Source organism: Macaca thibetana, chromosome 12 (assembly GCF_024542745.1).
Source record: "Macaca thibetana thibetana isolate TM-01 chromosome 12, ASM2454274v1, whole genome shotgun sequence".
NCBI lineage: Eukaryota > Metazoa > Chordata > Mammalia > Primates > Cercopithecidae > Macaca > Macaca thibetana.
In genome coordinates this window covers 82,115,002-82,134,262 of record NC_065589.1, presented here as the reverse complement: position 1 = coordinate 82,134,262, position 19,261 = coordinate 82,115,002, and the positions used below count along the sequence as shown (strand labels likewise).

At 45.3% G+C, this 19,261-nt stretch overlaps 2 protein-coding genes across 2 annotated transcripts in view; both read left to right on the top strand.

Moving 5' to 3' along the window:
• The window catches only part of TANK (TRAF family member associated NFKB activator), an 898,382-nt gene that overhangs the window by 572,196 nt on the left and 306,925 nt on the right, over window positions 1–19,261 (top strand). The gene's annotated exons all lie outside the window — the stretch shown is intronic.
• Window positions 6,440–11,064, top strand: LOC126932946 (protein NYNRIN-like). Its single transcript, XM_050752288.1, has 2 exons — window positions 6,440–6,714; window positions 10,080–11,064. Exons 1-2 carry the CDS (start codon window positions 6,516–6,518, stop codon window positions 10,901–10,903), a joined length of 1,023 nt encoding a protein of 340 aa, XP_050608245.1. The 5' UTR covers window positions 6,440–6,515; the 3' UTR covers window positions 10,904–11,064.

The window sequence follows — 19,261 nt, the reverse complement described above, 5'->3', positions numbered from 1 at the left end:
AGTACTGTCCCTGGAAGCAGGGAGGTGGGATAAACCCTGGCTGCTTCAGGGTCTTGCTGTGATCTCTTTAACATCCACTGGTCATTCTGAAAATCACAGTCAGCATGGAAACCACTTCACAACACTCGTTTTATTTCCCCTTTTTTTGGTCCATTGCTGAAAAATGCATGAAAATCTTGTAAACTATAACGTAAGAGGGCCCCAAATCATGGTGATTTTGTACCTCTTCATTCAAGAGGTAAGAGTGAGCCCAAAAAGGGCAGCTCGAGAGTGGAAGGTGGGAGGCCCCATTTATTTTCTTGTAATAGCTCCAGCCTAAGTTGCCTTTTATCCACTTAGGCCCACATGATAAGTTCACTCTGGAAATCTCTTCAGCGTGGCTGCGTGCAGATGTAATCGGACCTGGTCTGGGTCGTCCTAATTGCAAACAGATTTCTCCCCCTCTGCGGCCATTCCTAAGCAGGCAGTGGTCAGAGCCTTGCCAGGCTTTTCGGCATCTTCTTCCTGCTTTGTTTCCAAATCTGCATTTTTCTTTGAGAAAAGACGTATGAGAGATTGTAAACAGGATAATTATATGGCAATGTGATTTTCAATGCAGGCTTTCCTTGCAGATTATTTTGAATGTGTAGGGGTTTGTTTTGGTGTGTTTTTTTCCCTCTCTGCCTGTGAGTCAGGGAGATAAAATGTTGTTTTGAAAGTGCAGTATATGGATCCACTAGAAACCTCCTACGATGTTGTTTAGACAAATGGTGAAAGATTATTGGGGGAAGCAGCAAACAAAAAGGAAAAAAGGGAGGAAAGAGTAGGCGCACAGGTCTCTGGCATTCGGCTCCCATCACTGAGGGTGTGGGGTCTGTCCCTGCTCTCCATTCTAGAACAGCACGGAGAAGGAAGGAAAACTGTGCATAAATACAGCTACAAGTTCAGACTATTACTACAAAGCTATCGTTTCTGAAAGGACAGTGCTCTGGTTGAGGAGGTTGAATGTGATTATTTGAAAGAACACATCCTTCTGTGCTACCCCTATGCTTCATTAAATTTTCCACTGCAGTCTGTAAAATCAGATGGCCCTGAATCTAAAGATGGGACAGGGTAATGTTAAACATATGCTCATCCTTCAAGTCACATGCATAGACACAGCACATTTATTTATTTTTGGTGCATAAAATCATATAATTTGTGGCTATTTGAGGTAAGGGGTACATCAGGGCCCACACTCACGGCCACACAGGTTGCTTGGCACAGCTCCAAGCATGCGGAATATGGTGTGTAATTGCTGCCCCTGGAGCTCCACAGCAAGAGAGCCCCGGGACAGTACTGTTTCTCACTGACATTTTGTCTCCTGTGCCAGCATGCTTCCTCCAGTGGCACATACCAGGTAGTCAATCAGTTTTATTGGATAAATTGCCAGTGTGCTTCCAGAAGATTGAACTTGTTAATAATCAAAGTATAGCCAGGTGTGGTTACATGTGCCTGTAGTCTCGGCTACTAGGGATGCTAAGGTGGGAGGATCCCTTGAGCCCAGTAGTTCAAGGCTGCAGTGAGCTTTGATTGTGCCACTGTACTCCACCCTGAGTGACAGAACAAGACAAAAGAAAGAAATAAAGATCAAAGTGCTGCTGTAAAACAAACTATTGATTCCTTCTCCCAATAGCTAGAGATGCAGGGATAAAGAAAGCTCCATCCTGCTCTCAGGAAGCTACAGTTTCGGGGGAGGAACATGTTTATAGGAAGTATATGAACAGCACAGAGGGGTCACAGAAGGAAAGTCAGGAAAGCAAACTCTGCATTCTACAGTCCCAAATATCAAAGAAAACAATGCCCATGTCTGATCTGTGTCATTTCCCTCATTTTCACTGGGAGAGGGGAATGAAATATTGGAGCATAAGGATTACTCCAGATATATTAGAATCTATTCTAGTTTTGAATAATAGAAACTACCATAACCTCTTATGTCTCTCCTTCAAACATAACATATTCCCTTTCTCAAGAATTCTTCCTTCAGATATTGTGGAATGACCTCATGTTATAGTTAGGCAATCCTATGCTGATGCGTATTAGCTGTGTGACCTTGAAAACATTACTTATTATGGTGATTTGTTCCCTATAAAAAGGGAATAATATATATCAAATAACCATAAATGTCATTCCTTCTCCTCCATCTCCCACCTGGAGGTACACTTTGCAAGTTCAAGTTTTTGTAAATAGCCCACTTAACATGGAGAATGGTTAGTAAACATCAAGTGAGAACAAATGCCGCAAGGATTCTTAGATGGCTACTAGTTTACCTCTTAATCATCTTAAGCCTAAACAATAGCACTACTATTTCTCTTCCAAGACTTTCCTCAGGGAAAGAGATAGAAGGTATGGAGTGAGATTCAAAAACTTGAAATATCAATGGTATAACAGTATCTTTTCCAAATGAGAAGTGTCTCCAAATGAGAAGAATACTGTCTCCAGCAGTATTTTTTTTTTTTTTTTTTGAGACGGAGTCTCGCTCTGTCGCCCAGGCTGGAGTGCTGTGGCCGGATCTCAGCTCACTGCAAGCTCCGCCTCCCGGGTTCCCGCCATTCTCCTGCCTCAGCCTCCTGAGTAGCTGGGACTACAGGCGCCCGCCACCTTGCGCGGCTAGTTTTTTGTATTTTTTTAGTAGAGACGGGGTTTCACCGTGTTAGCCAGGATGGTCTCGATCTCCTGACCTCGTGATCCGCCCGTCTCGGCCTCCCAAAGTGCTGGGATTACAGGCTTGAGCCACTGCACCCAGCCTCCAGCAGTATTCTTTATGCACTCCATTCATAACATTAGTAAGGCAAATCTTTCACAGGTTATTTTAAAAATTCAATATATTAAATGTTTATTTTCTTCAGGACTCCTCTCACTATATCTTTATTTTAAAAGTTCTTGACTACTGTGTCTAATTTCACTTTAGAGGCAATTAAAGGCTTACTGAAAAAAAAACATTTCAGGAAAGTATATTTGAAAGAAACACATGAAAGATGGTCAGCAATCTCTCTATTAGTCCCACAGCTAGAACCGGTAAGAAAAATCAATGACATTTTAGTTGATTTCCAAGACTCATTTACAATTCAGTTGAACTTACAACTTTCTTCCTAGAACATTTTACTGATGGCTGCTAAATAAGAAATTTCATTTCTTGGTCTTCTGGTTATGCTATTAATTATCATCAATATGCACCTCCCCCCCATAAAACAGAGTAGGAAGAAAAATTAGAGCTTTATGTAATTAGATACTGGTTAACATACTGGCTCAGTAGCTTAGCTGTGGCTAATTCTACAGTTAACTCTAGATTATCCATCCATAGTTAATGCATAAGGCAGTAATCATATAGCATCCATGGGGTGCCATCTGCTTCAGTAGGTACTGACAAAGATAAATAAGATCATAACCTCATAACCCACCTGGACATTTTTCTCACTACTGTATCCCCAGCACTGAGAAGAGCATTTAGTGTATTATAGATTTTCAATAAATGTTTGTTGAGTGAATAAATGACCACATAGATCTCTCTTTCCAGAAAACCACTGTCTAGGTGGGGAAACTGGTGTGTATACCATTAATTCAATGCTGCACTGCCTGTGGTGGCCTCCCTCAGCCCCTCATCATAGTCTCCAGACTTCCTTTCAACCACCTTATGAAGCTCTTTTTTGATTACAGAGTAAAGTGGAAAGAGATTCAAAGTAACAGAAATCTGGTTTTAATTTTTGGTTCCATTACTAGCTGTATGACTTTAGAAAAATTATTTGCCATATTTTATCTTTAGTGTTTGATGTATCAAATGAAGATACTAATACTTGCCATGTAGGGCAGCTTGATAAGAAAAAAACACCTAGAGGAGGAGAATTAAATGTCATTGTATAAAACCTCCAGTCCAGAGCTGGGCACAGTGGCGCCCACCTATAGTCCCAGCTACTTGGGAGGCTGAGGCAGGAGGATCTCTTGAGCCCAGGAGTTCAAGGCCAACCTAAGCAACATAGTGAAACCCTGTCTTTAAAAACAATAACAACTCAGCTCAGGGCTTGTTACATAGTAATCACTTAAGTAACTGTGAATTTCTTTTTGATCCCTCCTCTTCTTCCTTCCCGGCATCCTCCATCACACTGCATCAGCCTTGCCTCTGCATTACTGCCCTGCTAATCACTCTAAACCAGTGGTTGTCTAGCCTGGCTAATTTCAGAATCACCAGGGCCCAGCCCAGACCTACAGAATTAGCATCTCCTGAGGATGAATAGAAACCTATAGAAGGTGCACTCTCACTCCAGGTGATTCTGATAATAAATTGTGCCTGAGAACCTCTGCTCTCCATCAATGGGATGTTCCTTAGGGCAGTGGTTCTTATATTTTAGTGAGCATCAGAATCAGCTAGAGGGTTTGTTAAAACATAGATTGCTAGCCACACCACCAGAGTTTCTGATTCACTAGATGTATTAGCCCATTCTCATGCTGCTAATAAAGACATACTGAAACCAGGTAATTTACGAAGGAAATTTATTACATGGTAGCATGCAAGAGGGCATGTGCAGGGGAACTCCCCTTTATAAAACTGTCAGATCTCATGAGACTTATTCACTATCACGAGAACAACATGGGAAAAACCACCCCCATGATTCAATTACCTCCCACAGGTCCCTCCCATGGCACATGGGAATTATGGGAGCTATAATTCAAGATGAGATTTGAGTGGGGACACAGAAAAACCATATCAGTAGGTGTGCAGTAGAGCCTAAGCATCTGCATTTCTAACAAGTTTCCAGGAGATGCTGATGCTGCTGGTCCAGGTGAAAGGACACAAAGATAGATGTGTACCCGCCCCCCACCCGCTACACCCTTGTTCTGCTCTCTAACCTTTGCACATACCAGAGATTTCGTAAGTTCTGTGAGTACCTGGTTTTCTGCACGTACCAGAGATTTTGTTTTGCACATACCAGAGATTTTGTAAGTTCTGAGGCAAGGTCACAAGACGTGTTCAAGTAAGATAAACTCTTGCTGCCATAAACCTGCTCTCCCGCCTCAAAGTTTGAACCAAAATATCAGAAATGGCAGGAACCAATCATAGTTAGCCAAATCGCCTTGTTCAAACACTAGCCAATCATATATCTGATTTGTATAATAACTCTATGCCCACTTTTCTTAGACTATATAACATTGTTCGGAGCTGAGTGGGGGAGCTCTCCTGCCCGTCTCGTTTCACGAGCGAGGGAGAGTTCCAGGTTCGAACCTGTAATAAAGATCCTTGCTGCTTAGCTTTGACTCTGGACTCTGGTGGTCTTCTTCGGGGAATAAACGGTCTGGGCATAACAAATGGGGGCTCGTCCGGGATTTCCCCCAAGCCCACCAGACCCCCAAGTCAACGGATCTTAATCTGTAGGTAAGCCGGCTTTGTCACTGTCTCTGTCTTTGTCTCTGTCTGTCTCCCTGAAATTTCGCGAAATCCGTAATCTGTAATCTGTATTGGTCTGTTCTGTAAGTGGCACGGTCTTGGCGGACGCGCTAGAAGACAGCCACTAGGGACTGGTGGGAGACGTTCCCCAGTGCCCATCTGGGGGCCTCCATCCTTGGTTGCCCCGTCTGACTCAGGTCGGAAGTCCGACACGCGCTCGCGAATGTTCATCGTTATTACTGTCTGTCCGTTATTGTTAAGTGTTAAGTGTAAGCCCAAAACGAAACATAAAACCTTTTCTTCCCCTTCCAGGACCGGACCTGTCGGATACTCCCCTCTGCTTCACATTTGTAGGAGCAGTCCAAAGATGGGCAACAACCAGAGCACGCCGCTCTCACTCCTTGTTACCAATTTTAAGGATGTGAAGGCTCGGGGGCGTAACTTAAGCGTAGAACTAAAGAAGGGAAAGCTAGTTACTTTCTGCCGTTCGGAGTGGCCCTCTTTCGGTGTAGGGTGGCCCTCCGAAGGAACTTTCTGTCTCTCTATTATTACTAAGGTAAAAACTAAGATTTTCCTGCCAGGGCAGTCAGGACATCCTGATCAAATTCCTTATATTCTAGTGTGGCAGGATCTTGTGGAAAACCCACCACCCTGGATAACTCCATTCATCCCTGAGCCCTGCAAAGTCCTAGTAACGCGACCTACAAGACAAAAGACTCCCTCTGCTCCCTCGGCCCCTGTGCTGCCGGACAGCCAGGACCCCCTACCGTTAGAACCCACATTTCCCCCACCATATCCGTACCTTATCCCGCAGGACCCAGTCCCCCAGGGTGGTGCTTCCGTAGAGGGAAACCGAGAAGCGGAAGCAGCCGAGAGCGAAAGTAACCTGGGGCGGCCGGCCGGCCGAACGCGAGGCCGCGTACTGCGGGACCAAGCTTCCCGACTCCCTGACTCCACTGTAGCCCTGCCTCTCAGAGAAATAGGATCGCTCGATGATACCGGGCTCTCCCGTCTCATGTATTGGCCTTTTTCCATCAGTGATTTATACAATTGGAAGTCCCAAAATGCTCGGTTCTCAGATAATCCCAAAGATCTAACCTCGTTGTTAGACAGTGTCATGTTTACTCACCAGCCGACCTGGGATGACTGTCAACAGCTCCTCCGAATCCTGTTCACAACGGAGGAGCGGGAAAGAATCCAAGTTGAGGCCAGAAAACTGGTTCCAGGAGATGACGGCCAGCCAACTGCAAATCCTGACCTCATTAATGCGGCTTTCCCTTTGACCCGGCCCAGATGGGACTACAACACGGCAGAAGGTAGGGGACGACTGCTCATTTATCGCCAGACTCTAATGGCGGGTCTCCGGGCTGCAGCTCGCAAGCCCACCAATTTGGCTAAAGTATATTCTGTGTTACAAGGTAAGACAGAAAGCCCCGCTGTGTATTTAGAGAGATTAATGGAAGCCTTCAGACAGTTTACCCCTATGGACCCGGAAGCACCGGAAAATCAGGCAGCGGTAGTAATGTCCTTTGTAAACCAGGCAACACCAGATATTAAAAGAAAACTCCAGAAATTAGAAGGTTTAGAGGGAAAGCAGATTCAGGACCTCCTTCAGATGGCCCAGCGAGTTTATAATAATAGGGATACTCCAGAAGAAAAACAGTTCAAGGCAACCAAAGAAATGACCAAAGTCTTAGTAGCAGTTTTCCCCCAGGCAGGAAATGGCCAAAACAGAAAGCAGAAAAAGCAAAGCCCTAGGCAAGGATTAGAAAAAGATCAGTGTGCTTATTGCAAGGAACGTGGCCACTGGATTAAAGACTGCCCAAAGAAACGGAGACCAGCTAACCCTACCTCCGTACTCGTTACCCAGGACTCTGACTAGGGAGGACGGGGTTCGGACCCCCTCCCCGAACCCACGGTAACTTTGCAAGTGGAGGGGTCCCCAGTTCACTTCTTGGTCGATACTGGGGCGGAACGCTCAGTCCTAACCAAACCAATTGGAAAAATGTCTAAGAAAACATCCTGGGTGCACGGGGCCACAGGCATCAAAAAATACCCCTGGACAACCCAGAGGACTGTAGACTTAGGAACGGGAAAAGTCTCCCATTCCTTCCTAGTTATCCCAGAGAGCCCCTGCCCTCTACTAGGGAGGGACTTGCTGACAAAGATGGGGGCCCAAATCCACTTTGAGCCAGAAGGGCCCAAGATAACTGATTCCCAAAACAGGCCAATATCTATCCTGACTGTCACCTTAGAAGATGAGTACCGACTCCATCAAGAGCAAAAGCGCCCCGATCAGGGAATTGACTCTTGGCTCCAGCGTTTCCCTGAAGCGTGGGCAGAAACTGGGGGCTTGGGGCTAGCTAAACATCGACCTGCCCTATTTGTGGAAGTTAAGCCAGGGACGGACCCGGTTCGGGTTCGGCAATATCCTATGCCCCTGGAGGCAAGAGAAGGAATTACGCCCCATATCCGCCGACTCCTAGACCAGGGAGTCCTACGGGCTTGCCACTCATCCTGGAATACTCCACTGTTACCTGTTCGTAAACCCAACAGTACGGACTACAGGCCAGTACAGGATTTAAGAGAAGTTAATAAAAGGGTCATGGACATACATCCCACTGTGCCCAATCCATACACCCTTCTGAGTGCCTTACATCCCAAAAAACAGTGGTATACCGTTCTTGATCTAAAAGACGCTTTCTTCAGCCTTCCTCTGGCTCCCAAAAGTCAAGAACTCTTTGCATTTCAATGGACGGATCCTGAGAGGGGCATCAACGGTCAGCTAACATGGACCAGACTGCCACAAGGGTTCAAGAACTCGCCAACCCTGTTCGATGAAGCCCTTCATGAAGATCTGGGTGAGTACCGGCAGCAACACCCTGAAATAACTCTTTTGCAATATGTTGATGATCTCTTAATAGCGGCCAGGTCCCCGGAAACTTGTGTTCAAGGGACTGAGGACCTCCTGAAGACTCTGGGGGAGCTAGGCTACCGAGCCTCAGCAACAAAGGCTCAGATCTGCAAGTCGGAGGTAACTTATCTGGGGTACCGATTAAAAGGGGGGCAACGCTGGCTAACCAAAGCCCGAAAGGAAACAGTCCTACGCATCCCTAGACCCCAGTCAACACGGCAAGTGAGAGAATTCCTGGGGTCGGCAGGGTTCTGTAGGTTATGGATACCCGGATTTGCTGAGTTAGCCAAGCCCCTATACCAGGCAACAAAGGAACGGCAGCCCTTCAATTGGACGGAAGAGGCTGAGCTGGCCTTTCAGCAAATCAAAACTGCCTTGTTATCAGCCCCCCGCTGGGGCTCCCTGATGTCTCCAAGCCCTTCCACTTATACGTGGATGAAAGTAAGGGTGTTGCAAAAGCCGTGTTAACACAGTACCTAGGCCCCTGGCAGAGGCCAGTTGCCTATTTGTCAAAAAAATTAGATTCAGTGGCTGCTGGCTGGCCACCCTGCCTCCGGATAATCGCAGCGACCGCCCTAATGGTCCGAGACGCTGATAAACTTATCATGGGGCAAGAGTTGCGCGTTATAACCCCGCATGCCATTGAAGGCGTCCTCCGGCAGCCGCCGGACCGATGGATGAGTAACGCCCGGCTCACCCACTATCAAGGACTGCTGTTAAACCCCCTCAGAATAACTTTTCTGCCCCCAACCTCTTTAAACCCTGCTTCACTGCTGCCAAATCCAGACTTGGACGCCCCGTCCCATGAGTGCACTGAGATACTGGCTCAGGTGCATGGGGTGCGGGAGGACCTGCAAGATCGTCCGCTCCCCGACACAGAACTCACCTGGTTCACTGATGGCAGCAGCTACGTCCACCAAGGCCAGCGGTATGCAGGAGCGGCTGTAACGTCAGAGACTGAGGTAATCTGGGCGGAACCCTTGCCTCCAGGGACATCGGCCCAAAGAGCCGAACTGATAGCCCTTACACAGGCCCTCACCCTAGGGGCAGAGAAAAAACTAACAGTATACACGGATAGCCGCTATGCTTTCGCTACTGCGCACATACATGGGGCCATCTACAGAGAAAGGGGACTATTAACAGCTGAAGGCAAAGAAATAAAAAACAAGCAAGAGATCCTAGCTCTATTAACTGCTTTGTGGAAACCAAAGAAATTGGCTATCGTACATTGCCCTGGGCATCAGAAACCAACTACGCCAATTGCTCGAGGCAACTTCTTAGCCGACCAAACCGCAAGGAGCATAGCAAAAGCTCCCAGTCAGCTCCTCGTGCTCCAGCTCCCCGATCCTGGCCCGCGAAATTTGCCATGTTTTCCCGACTATACCGAACAGGATCGCGAATGGATGAACACGCTTCCCCTAAAACAGGTTAAAAATGGGTGGTGGACTGATATAAATGACCAAACCATCCTACCAGAAAAATTAGGACGGCAGGTATTGGAACATATCCACCGGACAACCCACCTGGGTGCCCGGCGAATGATGGACTTAATCAGGCACGCCAAGTTTAGAATCAGGCGCATAGCTGAACTGGCCAGCGATGTCACAACAAATTGCAAAGCCTGCCAACTAAACAACGCTTGCCCCCAAACCCAGACCACCGCAGGAATTAGGTGTAGAGGAACTAGGCCTGGTATCTATTGGGAAATAGACTTTACTGAGATAAAGCCTGGAAAATATGGGTATCAGTACTTACTTGTCTTTGTAGATACTTTTTCAGGATGGACAGAAGCGTTCCCAACTAAGAGAGAAACTGCTCAGGTTGTAGCAAAGAAAATTTTGGAAGAAATCCTCCCCAGGTATGGCTTTCCCGTCCAAATAGGGTCAGACAATGGACCAGCCTTCGTTGCTAAGGTAAGTCAGGATTTGGCTTCCATTCTGGGGGCAAATTGGAAATTACATTGTGCTTATAGGCCCCAAAGCTCAGGACAGGTAGAAAGGATGAATCGGACTCTGAAGGAGACCTTAACTAAATTGACCATGGAGACTGGCGCTAATTGGGTAGTACTTCTCCCCTACGCTCTGTTCCGGGCCCGAAATACCCCTTACAGACTAGGCCTCACACCATATGAAATCATGTATGGCAGACCCCCACCCCTGGTCCCCAGTCTAAAAGATGACTTACTCAAACCTGAAACTGAAAATGTCTCTGAGCTCCTGTTCTCCTTACAAGCCTTACAGAAAATTCACCAGGAAATTTGGCCCAGACTACGAGAACTGTATGAGGCAGGACCTCCGCCGACGCCTCATCCGTTCCAGCCGGGAGACTGGGTCCTAGTCAAGCGCCACCGGCAAGAAACTCTTCAACCCAGGTGGAAAGGACCACTGCAAGTACTCCTGACTACTCCCACCGCTCTCAAAGTAGAAGGCATCGCTTCGTGGATCCACTACACACACGTCAAACCAGTGGACCCAACATCTGACCTTCTCGAGCCGTCTGGAGCACCGGTTACATGGACTATAGACAAAGCTAAGAACAATCCCTTAAAGCTAACCCTGCGCCGTCATCCCCATAGCCGTAACCATGTCTAGCTTACCTATGCTTTTATGCCTTATGCATCTGACTCTCCTCACTGCTGCGCCGTCTAATCCCTATGTCTGGAGGTTCTGGCTCTATGAGAACAAAACTCACCCCGGGGAAACCCCCCAAGCGGGTAAACTGCTAGCTAGCGCAGACTGCCCCCCCTCAGGGTGTAATAAATACTATAGTTTACCTCAATTTCACTAGGTTCCAGATTGCCCAACCAGCAATACCCATGATCTGTTTTGAATATGATCAAACTGAATATAATTGTAAAAATTATTGGTGGCACCAGAGTGCAGGTTGCCCATATAGCTACTGTAAGACGCACTCTGTCCGATACTGGAGAGAACGACAAGGGTGGTATTTTTACAAAACTGAGTCTCCCGTCACTTACACTTGGATAATTAGAGACCCATGGGACTCTCGGTGGACAACCCCACAACATGGGGGAGTATATTACTCATCAACTAGTACCTGGCCCAGTAGCCATTTATATCTGTGGAGAAGTCTAGTCCAGATTCAACCCTTAATCCACACACAAATCCACAGGCAAGAAACCAAGCTATCACAAGACTTGCAGCCCTTCTCCTGGCTAACTCTATTACGGGAAGGGCTAGCATTCGCCAGCCTCACTGGTTTAGGCGACCTGTCCTCTTGCTTTATGTGTGCAACCCTAGGAAGACCACCATTAACGGCTGTTCCTCTATCCTCCCCTCCCACAAACTATACAGGTTTTAACTCATCGATAGTCACGATACCCGATGTGGCCCTGTACCGTGACCCATACCAAGAGAAATACCCCTATTGTTATTCGGCATTTAGCAACAGCCTCTGTAACCAATCGGCTACATACCCTAATAGTCCCATATATGCTCCCCCTGGTGTGTTCTTCTGGTGTAATATGACTCTGTTAAAAACTCTGTCCAAAAGCATCTCTGACGGACAGTTGTGTATCCCTGTTACCCTAGTTCCCCGACTGACACTGCTAACCCCGGCAGAGTTCATAGGCTGGGCAGGGACCGCCCCAACTAAAACTGCGCGACATAGACGAGCAGTTTTTCTACCACTAATTGCCGGAATATCCTTAACCACCTCTGTCGTCGCAGCGGGGTTAGCAGGAGGGGCCCTACAACACTCCATGATAGAAAACGACAAGCTGTTACAACAATTCTCTGTTGCTATGGAAGACTCCGCCTATTCCCTAGCCTCCCTTCAGCGGCAGCTCACCTCCCTAGCACAGGTCACCCTTCAAAACCGCAGAGCCTTAGACTTACTCACGGCTGAGAAAGGAGGTACCTGTATGTTCCTCAAAGAAGAATGCTGTTTCTATATAAATGAGTCAGGGTTAGTTGAGGAAAAAGTCCAACGCCTACACGAACTAAGCTTAGAAATGAAAAAGCAACAATTCACTACAGCCGCTAACAATTGGTGGAGCTCTTCAATGTTTTCCCTTCTGGCACCCCTTTTAGGCCCCCTAATGTCTTTACTACTTCTATTCACTATAGGCCCCTGTGTGGTAAATAAAATTTTACAATTTGTCAGAGAAAGGTTTGATACCATCCAACTAATGGTCCTCCGTAGCCATCACCAGCCTCTCCTGCACCCAGAAAGTGAGGCTATATTATAAGACTCTGGAAATCCAAGATTGGACATCCAGTTACTTATGAGAAGGGGGGAATGAAAGGACACAAAGATAGATGTGTACCCGCCCCCCACCCGCTACACCCTTGTTCTGCTCTCTAATCTTTGCACATACCAGAGATTTCGTAAGTTCTGTGAGTACCTGGTTTTCTGCACGTACCAGAGATTTTGTTTTGCACATACCAGAGATTTTGTAAGTTCTGAGGCAAGGTCACAAGACGTGTTCAAGTAAGATAAACTCTTGCTGCCATAAACCTGCTCTCCCGCCTCAAAGTTTGAACCAAAATATCAGAAATGGCAGGAACCAATCATAGTTAGCCAAATCGCCTTGTTCAAACACTAGCCAATCATATATCTGATTTGTATAATAACTCTATGCCCACTTTTCTTAGACTATATAACATTGTTCGGAGCTGAGTGGGGGAGCTCTCCTGCCCGTCTCGTTTCACGAGCGAGGGAGAGTTCCAGGTTCGAACCTGTAATAAAGATCCTTGCTGCTTAGCTTTGACTCTGGACTCTGGTGGTCTTCTTCGGGGAATAAACGGTCTGGGCATAACACAGGCACCACAGTTTTTGAGGTCTTGTTTAAGGTCTTGCTACTAAAGTGTGACGCACTGACCAGCAACATCACTGGGGAGCACCTTAAAAATGCAGGACCACGTGCCCCATCCCAGATTTACATTAAAGTTTGAGAACACAAATGTAAGGAAGAGCTTCACAAAGGAAGCTTTTAAAATGCAGATTCCTGGGCTTCATACACTAAAGATTGTGTATGAATAGAGTTTAGGAATCTGCATCTTAATAATCTCCCCCATGACATTCAGATGCAGGAAATTCCTGAGCCAAGAAAAGCCACACCAAGAAAAGCACTGCTCAAGAGATTTGCAACAGCAGTTTGTTAGCTACAGAATCAATAAAGGTGCTTGCTACTGAGTATGCGACTTAGAGCCTAGCCAGACATGCTAGCTGTCTTGCTATAGCAAGGGTCCTACCAACCAGGTAGACACACTGGACTGACTTACTATATTTCTAGGTATCCATCAGAGATTGTGTGTGCTTCCCAGTAATCTAATCATGACCTATTAGAATAAGATAAGGATTGAAATGGATTCTTTTTGAAGACAGATGCCAAGTAGAAGAATGTCTAATATCATTACTTATACCCATTAGTCAAGGCTGTTTTGATTGTTAATTATAGAAACCCCCCTATCTAGCACACATACACAAAATGAAAAGTGGGTTTTATAGAAATATATAAGGTATCTAATGAAATATAAGGTAAGTACAATTGGACAATGTCCTTTGATGATCCAGAATTGAGGTTCTTTTCTGTGGTTGATTGTATTTTCCCAAATTGGCTGCAACAATATTTTACATCCTACATACTCTTCCTGAACCTTGACATTCCCACACCGAGAGCTAGAATCTATGTCCCCTTCTCTTGAAACTATGTGGGCCTTTGTAAATGCCTCAAGAGGTAACAGGGTCATGATGGAGAGTGGTAGGACACTTCCAAAGCTATATTGTAAAAGGTGATATGGCTTCCATCTGGCTCACTGTCTTAAAATTTGACCTTTTGGAACCTTGAGCATCCATATAAGAAGTCCGGCTGTCCTGAAGCTGTCCTGCTGCAGAGACTACTTGGACTGGCCATATGAAAACAGAGAGAGACACCCAAGGAATCTTAGTTGTTCCAGCCCCAGAACCTGACAAGGAAGGTACCCAGAACCTGGTAAGGAAGCCATTGAGATGACTCCAATGCTACCGTCCAATAGCAGCTACATGAGAGATTCCCAAGGAGAACCACCTGGCTGACTCCAGAACTATGAGAGATAATTATAACTGATTGATGCTGCTTTACACTACTATGCAGCAATAGCAACTGGAATACTTTTGTCTAGAGCCCTGTAATTTCTCCTCTCTGTTTCTCTCTGCTTGTCTACTTCATTTTCCTCTTTCTGTCCACAGACAAAGTTCATGCATTTGTCTGTGTATTGAGATCAGATAGCTGTTTGTCCACACCACGTGCCCTCCAGAAGATTTAATGTGCACAGGAATCATCTGGAAATTTTGCTAAAATTTAAAGTCTGATTCATTACTTTTGTGATGGGACCTGAGGGTCTGCATTTTTAACAAGTTCCTAGGTGATGTTGCTACTGGTCTGTGGACCACTAGATTGACCTTTTGCTATTTGCTTTCTCTCCCCTCCCCAATATTAAATTAAGGGAGGAGACCACCCCTCATATCACCTTACGCCCAATTTCTGCCTCCAAAGAAAGAAGAAGTAAAAACTAAAAGGCAGAAATGAAATCCACAGACAGACAGCCCGGCACCGCACCCTGGGCCTGGTAGTTAAAGATCGACCCCTGACCTAATTGGTTATGTTATCTATAGATTACAGACATTGTATAGAAATGCACTGTGAAAATCCCTATCCTGTTTTGTTCTGATCTAATTACCGGTGCATGCAGCCCTCAGTCACGTACCCCCTGCTTGCTCAATCAATCACGACCCTCTCACATGCACCCCCTTAGAGTTGTGAGCCCTTAAAAGGGACAGGAATTGTTCACTTGGGGAGCTCAGCTCTTGAGACAGGAGTCTTGCCGATGCCCCCGGCCAAATAAACCCCTTCCTTCTTTAACTCAGTGTCTGAGGAGTTTTGTCTGCAGCTCGTCCTGCTACAAAATCATTTGAAAACAAGTTGCAGACCTTGTGATAGTTTACCACGAGATTCTCCAGTTTAACTCTCCCAAGATTTTCTATATAATCAGTATATTGTTATATATGCCACAAACTTATTTTTAAAAGCTTTATCTAAAATATAGTCCATATTTAAATTTCTTCATTTATCTCAACAATATCTTTCGAAGCAGTTTTTCCTTCCTTTGATCCAAGATGCAATCAAGATTAAGCACCTTTGATATCCTATAATCAGAATAGTTGCTCTATCTTTTCTTTATATGTCTTTTTTTTTTTTTTTTTTTTTTTTTTTTTTTTTTTTTTTTTTTTTGAGACGGAGTCTCGCTCTGTCGCCCAGGCTGGAGTGCAGTGGCCAGATCTCAGCTCACTGCAAGCTCCGCCTCCCGGGTTCCCGCCATTCTCCTGCCTCAGCCTCCCTAGTAGCTGGGACCACAGGCGCCGCCACCTCGCCCGGCTAATTTTTTGTGTTTTTAGTAGAGACGGGGTTTCGCCGTGTTAGCCAGGATGGTCTCGATCTCCTGACCTTGTGATCCGCCCGTCTCGGCCTCCCAAAGTGCTGGGATTACAGGCTTGAGCCACCGCGCCCGGCCTCTTTATATGTCTTTTAAGAGACTAATATTCTTGGAGAGTCCAGACCAGTTTTCTAATAAAGTGTCACACAACCTGGATTTGACTGCTTCCTCATGAACAAACTCTAGTTACACATTTTGTCAAGAATTGGTGGCTTGTTATAATCACCAATTACGTAGTTTACATGGCAACACATCAGGAGACTCTGAATGTCAATTTGCCCCTTTTTTGGTGATGCTATGTTGGATCACTTAGTTGATAGTTGATGTCTTTCATGTTTCTTTTCCTTTTTGTTGTTTTTTTTTTTAGACAGGGTTTTACTTGGTACCCCAGGCTAGAGTGCAGTGAGATGATCACAGCTCACCATAGCCTCCACCTCCTGGGCTCAAGCAATCCTCCCACTTCAGCCTCATGAGTAGCTGGGACTACAGGTGCATGCTACCATGCCTGGCTAATTTTTGTATTTTTTTGTAGAGACGAGGTTTCGCCATGTTGCCTAGTATAGTCTGGAACTCCTGAGCTCAAGTGATCCTCCCTCAGCCTCCTAAAGTGCTGGGATCTTTTTACAGTGCAAAGAAGTTTTTTAAAGAGAGGCCCCAGCTGTCTTCCCCTCTCATCTCATTGGCCAGATTGGATCACATGGTCACCACTAACCCATTCACTGACAAAGGAGATCAGTGTCCTTTGACTAGCTTGGACCAATCATGATTCCATCCCTGGGGTGAGAATTTGTCAAGCTGTAGGAGAGCTGACTAATGAGGGGAGCTATTAGCCTAGAAGAATGGCTTTTGGGTAGACAACCAAGAGTGCCTGCCACATTTACCCAATATTACAGAGTGAGTTAGAGGACCAACTGCTCTCTGATTCCTATTCCAACATAGCATGTAATAACTGTCATCTAAACCTTTCTCTTCTGCAGAATTGGTTGGATATTTGTAAAATGTAGTTGTCTTATGAGAATTCTGGCACTTTGAAATATCATTCCAGCTGGAAACTAGACATGAAAAATATCAAGGTGATTCCGAATCTCTGAAAATGTTTGGTTTAATTCTGAAAATTAAATGTAGTGCCCTAGGGCGGGGTACAAGGGCCATTGATTGTCCCAACTAAGTGATTCTTTTCTCCTAGTTGTAGTAATCTATTGTTCTGTGCTGTCAGGCAATACTCTATATCTTGTGCTTTAAAGGGTTCAGAGACAGCTCTTTTACTACTAGCTTGCATAGGTCTAAAATTTTAGCATTTGAGTTTCTAAGTCCTCCTTCCCTATTCCCAGCAAGAAACTCCACCTACATCCAACCCCACCCTAACTGGGCCAAAGCTATTTCCCCTCCTGTTTATCTATGTAAGGGGGCCCACAGGCATCTCTGCATAGACCTAAGCCACCGGCACCCTCCACACATCTCTCAAGCATCAGCCAGTACTTTAGCAATGGAACTTTAGTTTCCATTGAGACTTAAGTGCACAGAGACCCAGATAGCCATGTGAAGAATGGGCTTTGGGTAGAGAGGAGAAGTGGAGGTGTGTAGGGAGAGGAAAAGGGAGGGAATATCGCAGGCAATCTTTACCTGCTTCACAATTTTGCCAAAACCAAGCTCCCATTTTTATAGCTCACCACCACTGTTTTCCACAACCACTGACCCTGACATTCACCAACCCTTTCTTTCTTTACTGTAACCTTGACTCCAGTAGAATGGTGCTTGTGGTTTATCTAACCTTGTGTCACCCTGAAACAAAAAAAACAGGAGATGGCCAAATACCACAGAGAACTGTGGGGTTATTTTTGTGTGAGGCCCAAACAGGATTTCTACATAGATTTGTCATCTCTCCCATACAATGAATGGGTTTTAAAAACGTGGAGAAATTTCTCAAAACTATTCCAACTATTTTGTTCTTTGGCATTTACCCACATACCCCAAGAGAGGTAGATATGAAAAAACAATATTTGACCATGTAGCTATAGTTACAGGCCACAGACAGCAAAGGGAACAGAAATTTAAAGATGAATGTAATATGCAACTTTGCCCTGATTCTGTCTCCCTGGATAAACTCTGCTCACCACTTAAATCTAAGTGTTCCCTAGACTCGACAAGTGACAGGCAGTGGGAGAAGGTAAAGTCAAGTCTAAATTGAACATTGAATACAAAAGCACCTCCTTTCCAAGAAAAATTCCATTTTATGGTAAAATGATAAAAATGCCCCATTCTTTTGTTTCGATAAATTCCAGCCCTGTTTATGCTGATTTCTCCAGAGGGAGAAAGAGAGACTGTTTCTTTGAAAAGCGATTGACACAAAAAGACTCGGGTTCAATTTGGTTTTATCCTGAAGGTTTGAAGTAAAACAATTCTTTGTAAGAATTTATAAATAAGACATTCATTAATTAAGCTTCACAATATTGCTTTGAAGTGAATACTACTGAATTCATTTAACCAGTGATAAGATTCTGGCAGGGAAATTGAGCAATTAGACTTGTTCACTAACGCATTTAAAAGCCTAGAAAAAAAAATCCAGGAGTTCCCAATGCCTCATTCTCCATGTTGAATTACTCTTAGGTGTGGAATCAGATATTCACTGTTTAATTGCAGTAGGAAGGGAATTCTTCTGTGACCCAGACAGAATTGTCAGAATAACATAGACAAACTACTTGGAGTATCAGAATTTCCCATCTGAAATGGATATCCAATGCCTGTCACATCTAGAGGAGGCCTCTGAAGTCCATGAGTGCCGTCACCTCTTTCACAGAACTGAGCATCCGCCCTGACCCCTCTCCAGTTCTGAGGCAATCTCCATCCCCAAAGTCAATGCTGCTACTGAACATTTCTGATACTAACAATCCAAGAGCATCTGGAGTCTCAGAGCCTTTCCCTCACGGTCAGTGTAGTTATCCCTGATGTACCTCTGCCTGCGTTTGATTCCTCTTTCCACATCCCATCAACACCCACACACATTGACTCACTGTTGGTCCCCAAGTTCAGCCATTTTGTTGTTGTTGTTGCCACATCAAGTTATTTGGGTCTTGATTACAGTACTGTGTAATCATTATCTTCAACATTCCTTTACTTCCAGTTTATCTTCTGTCCATTTCAAAGATGTCTGCCATTTTGTGTCATAAGGAATACATTTAATATCTGCCCATCACCCTCCAGTCCAACTCACTTCTCCTCATGAACTTCCGGGTCTTCTCCCCGGATGTCTAATTTTCCTAGTTCTCATCTTTTGCTCAGGCAAGCAAGCCCTCTTTGATGGTTAATACTGAGTGTCAACTTGATTGGATTGAAGGATGCAAAGTATTGATCCTGGGTGTGTCTGTGAGGGTGTTGCCAAAGGAGATTAATTAACATTTGAGTCAGTGGGCTGGGAAAGGCAGACCCACCCTTAATCTGGGTGGGCACCATCTAATCAGTTGCCAGTGTGGCAGGAATATAAAGCAGGCAGAAAAACGTGAAAAGACTAGACTG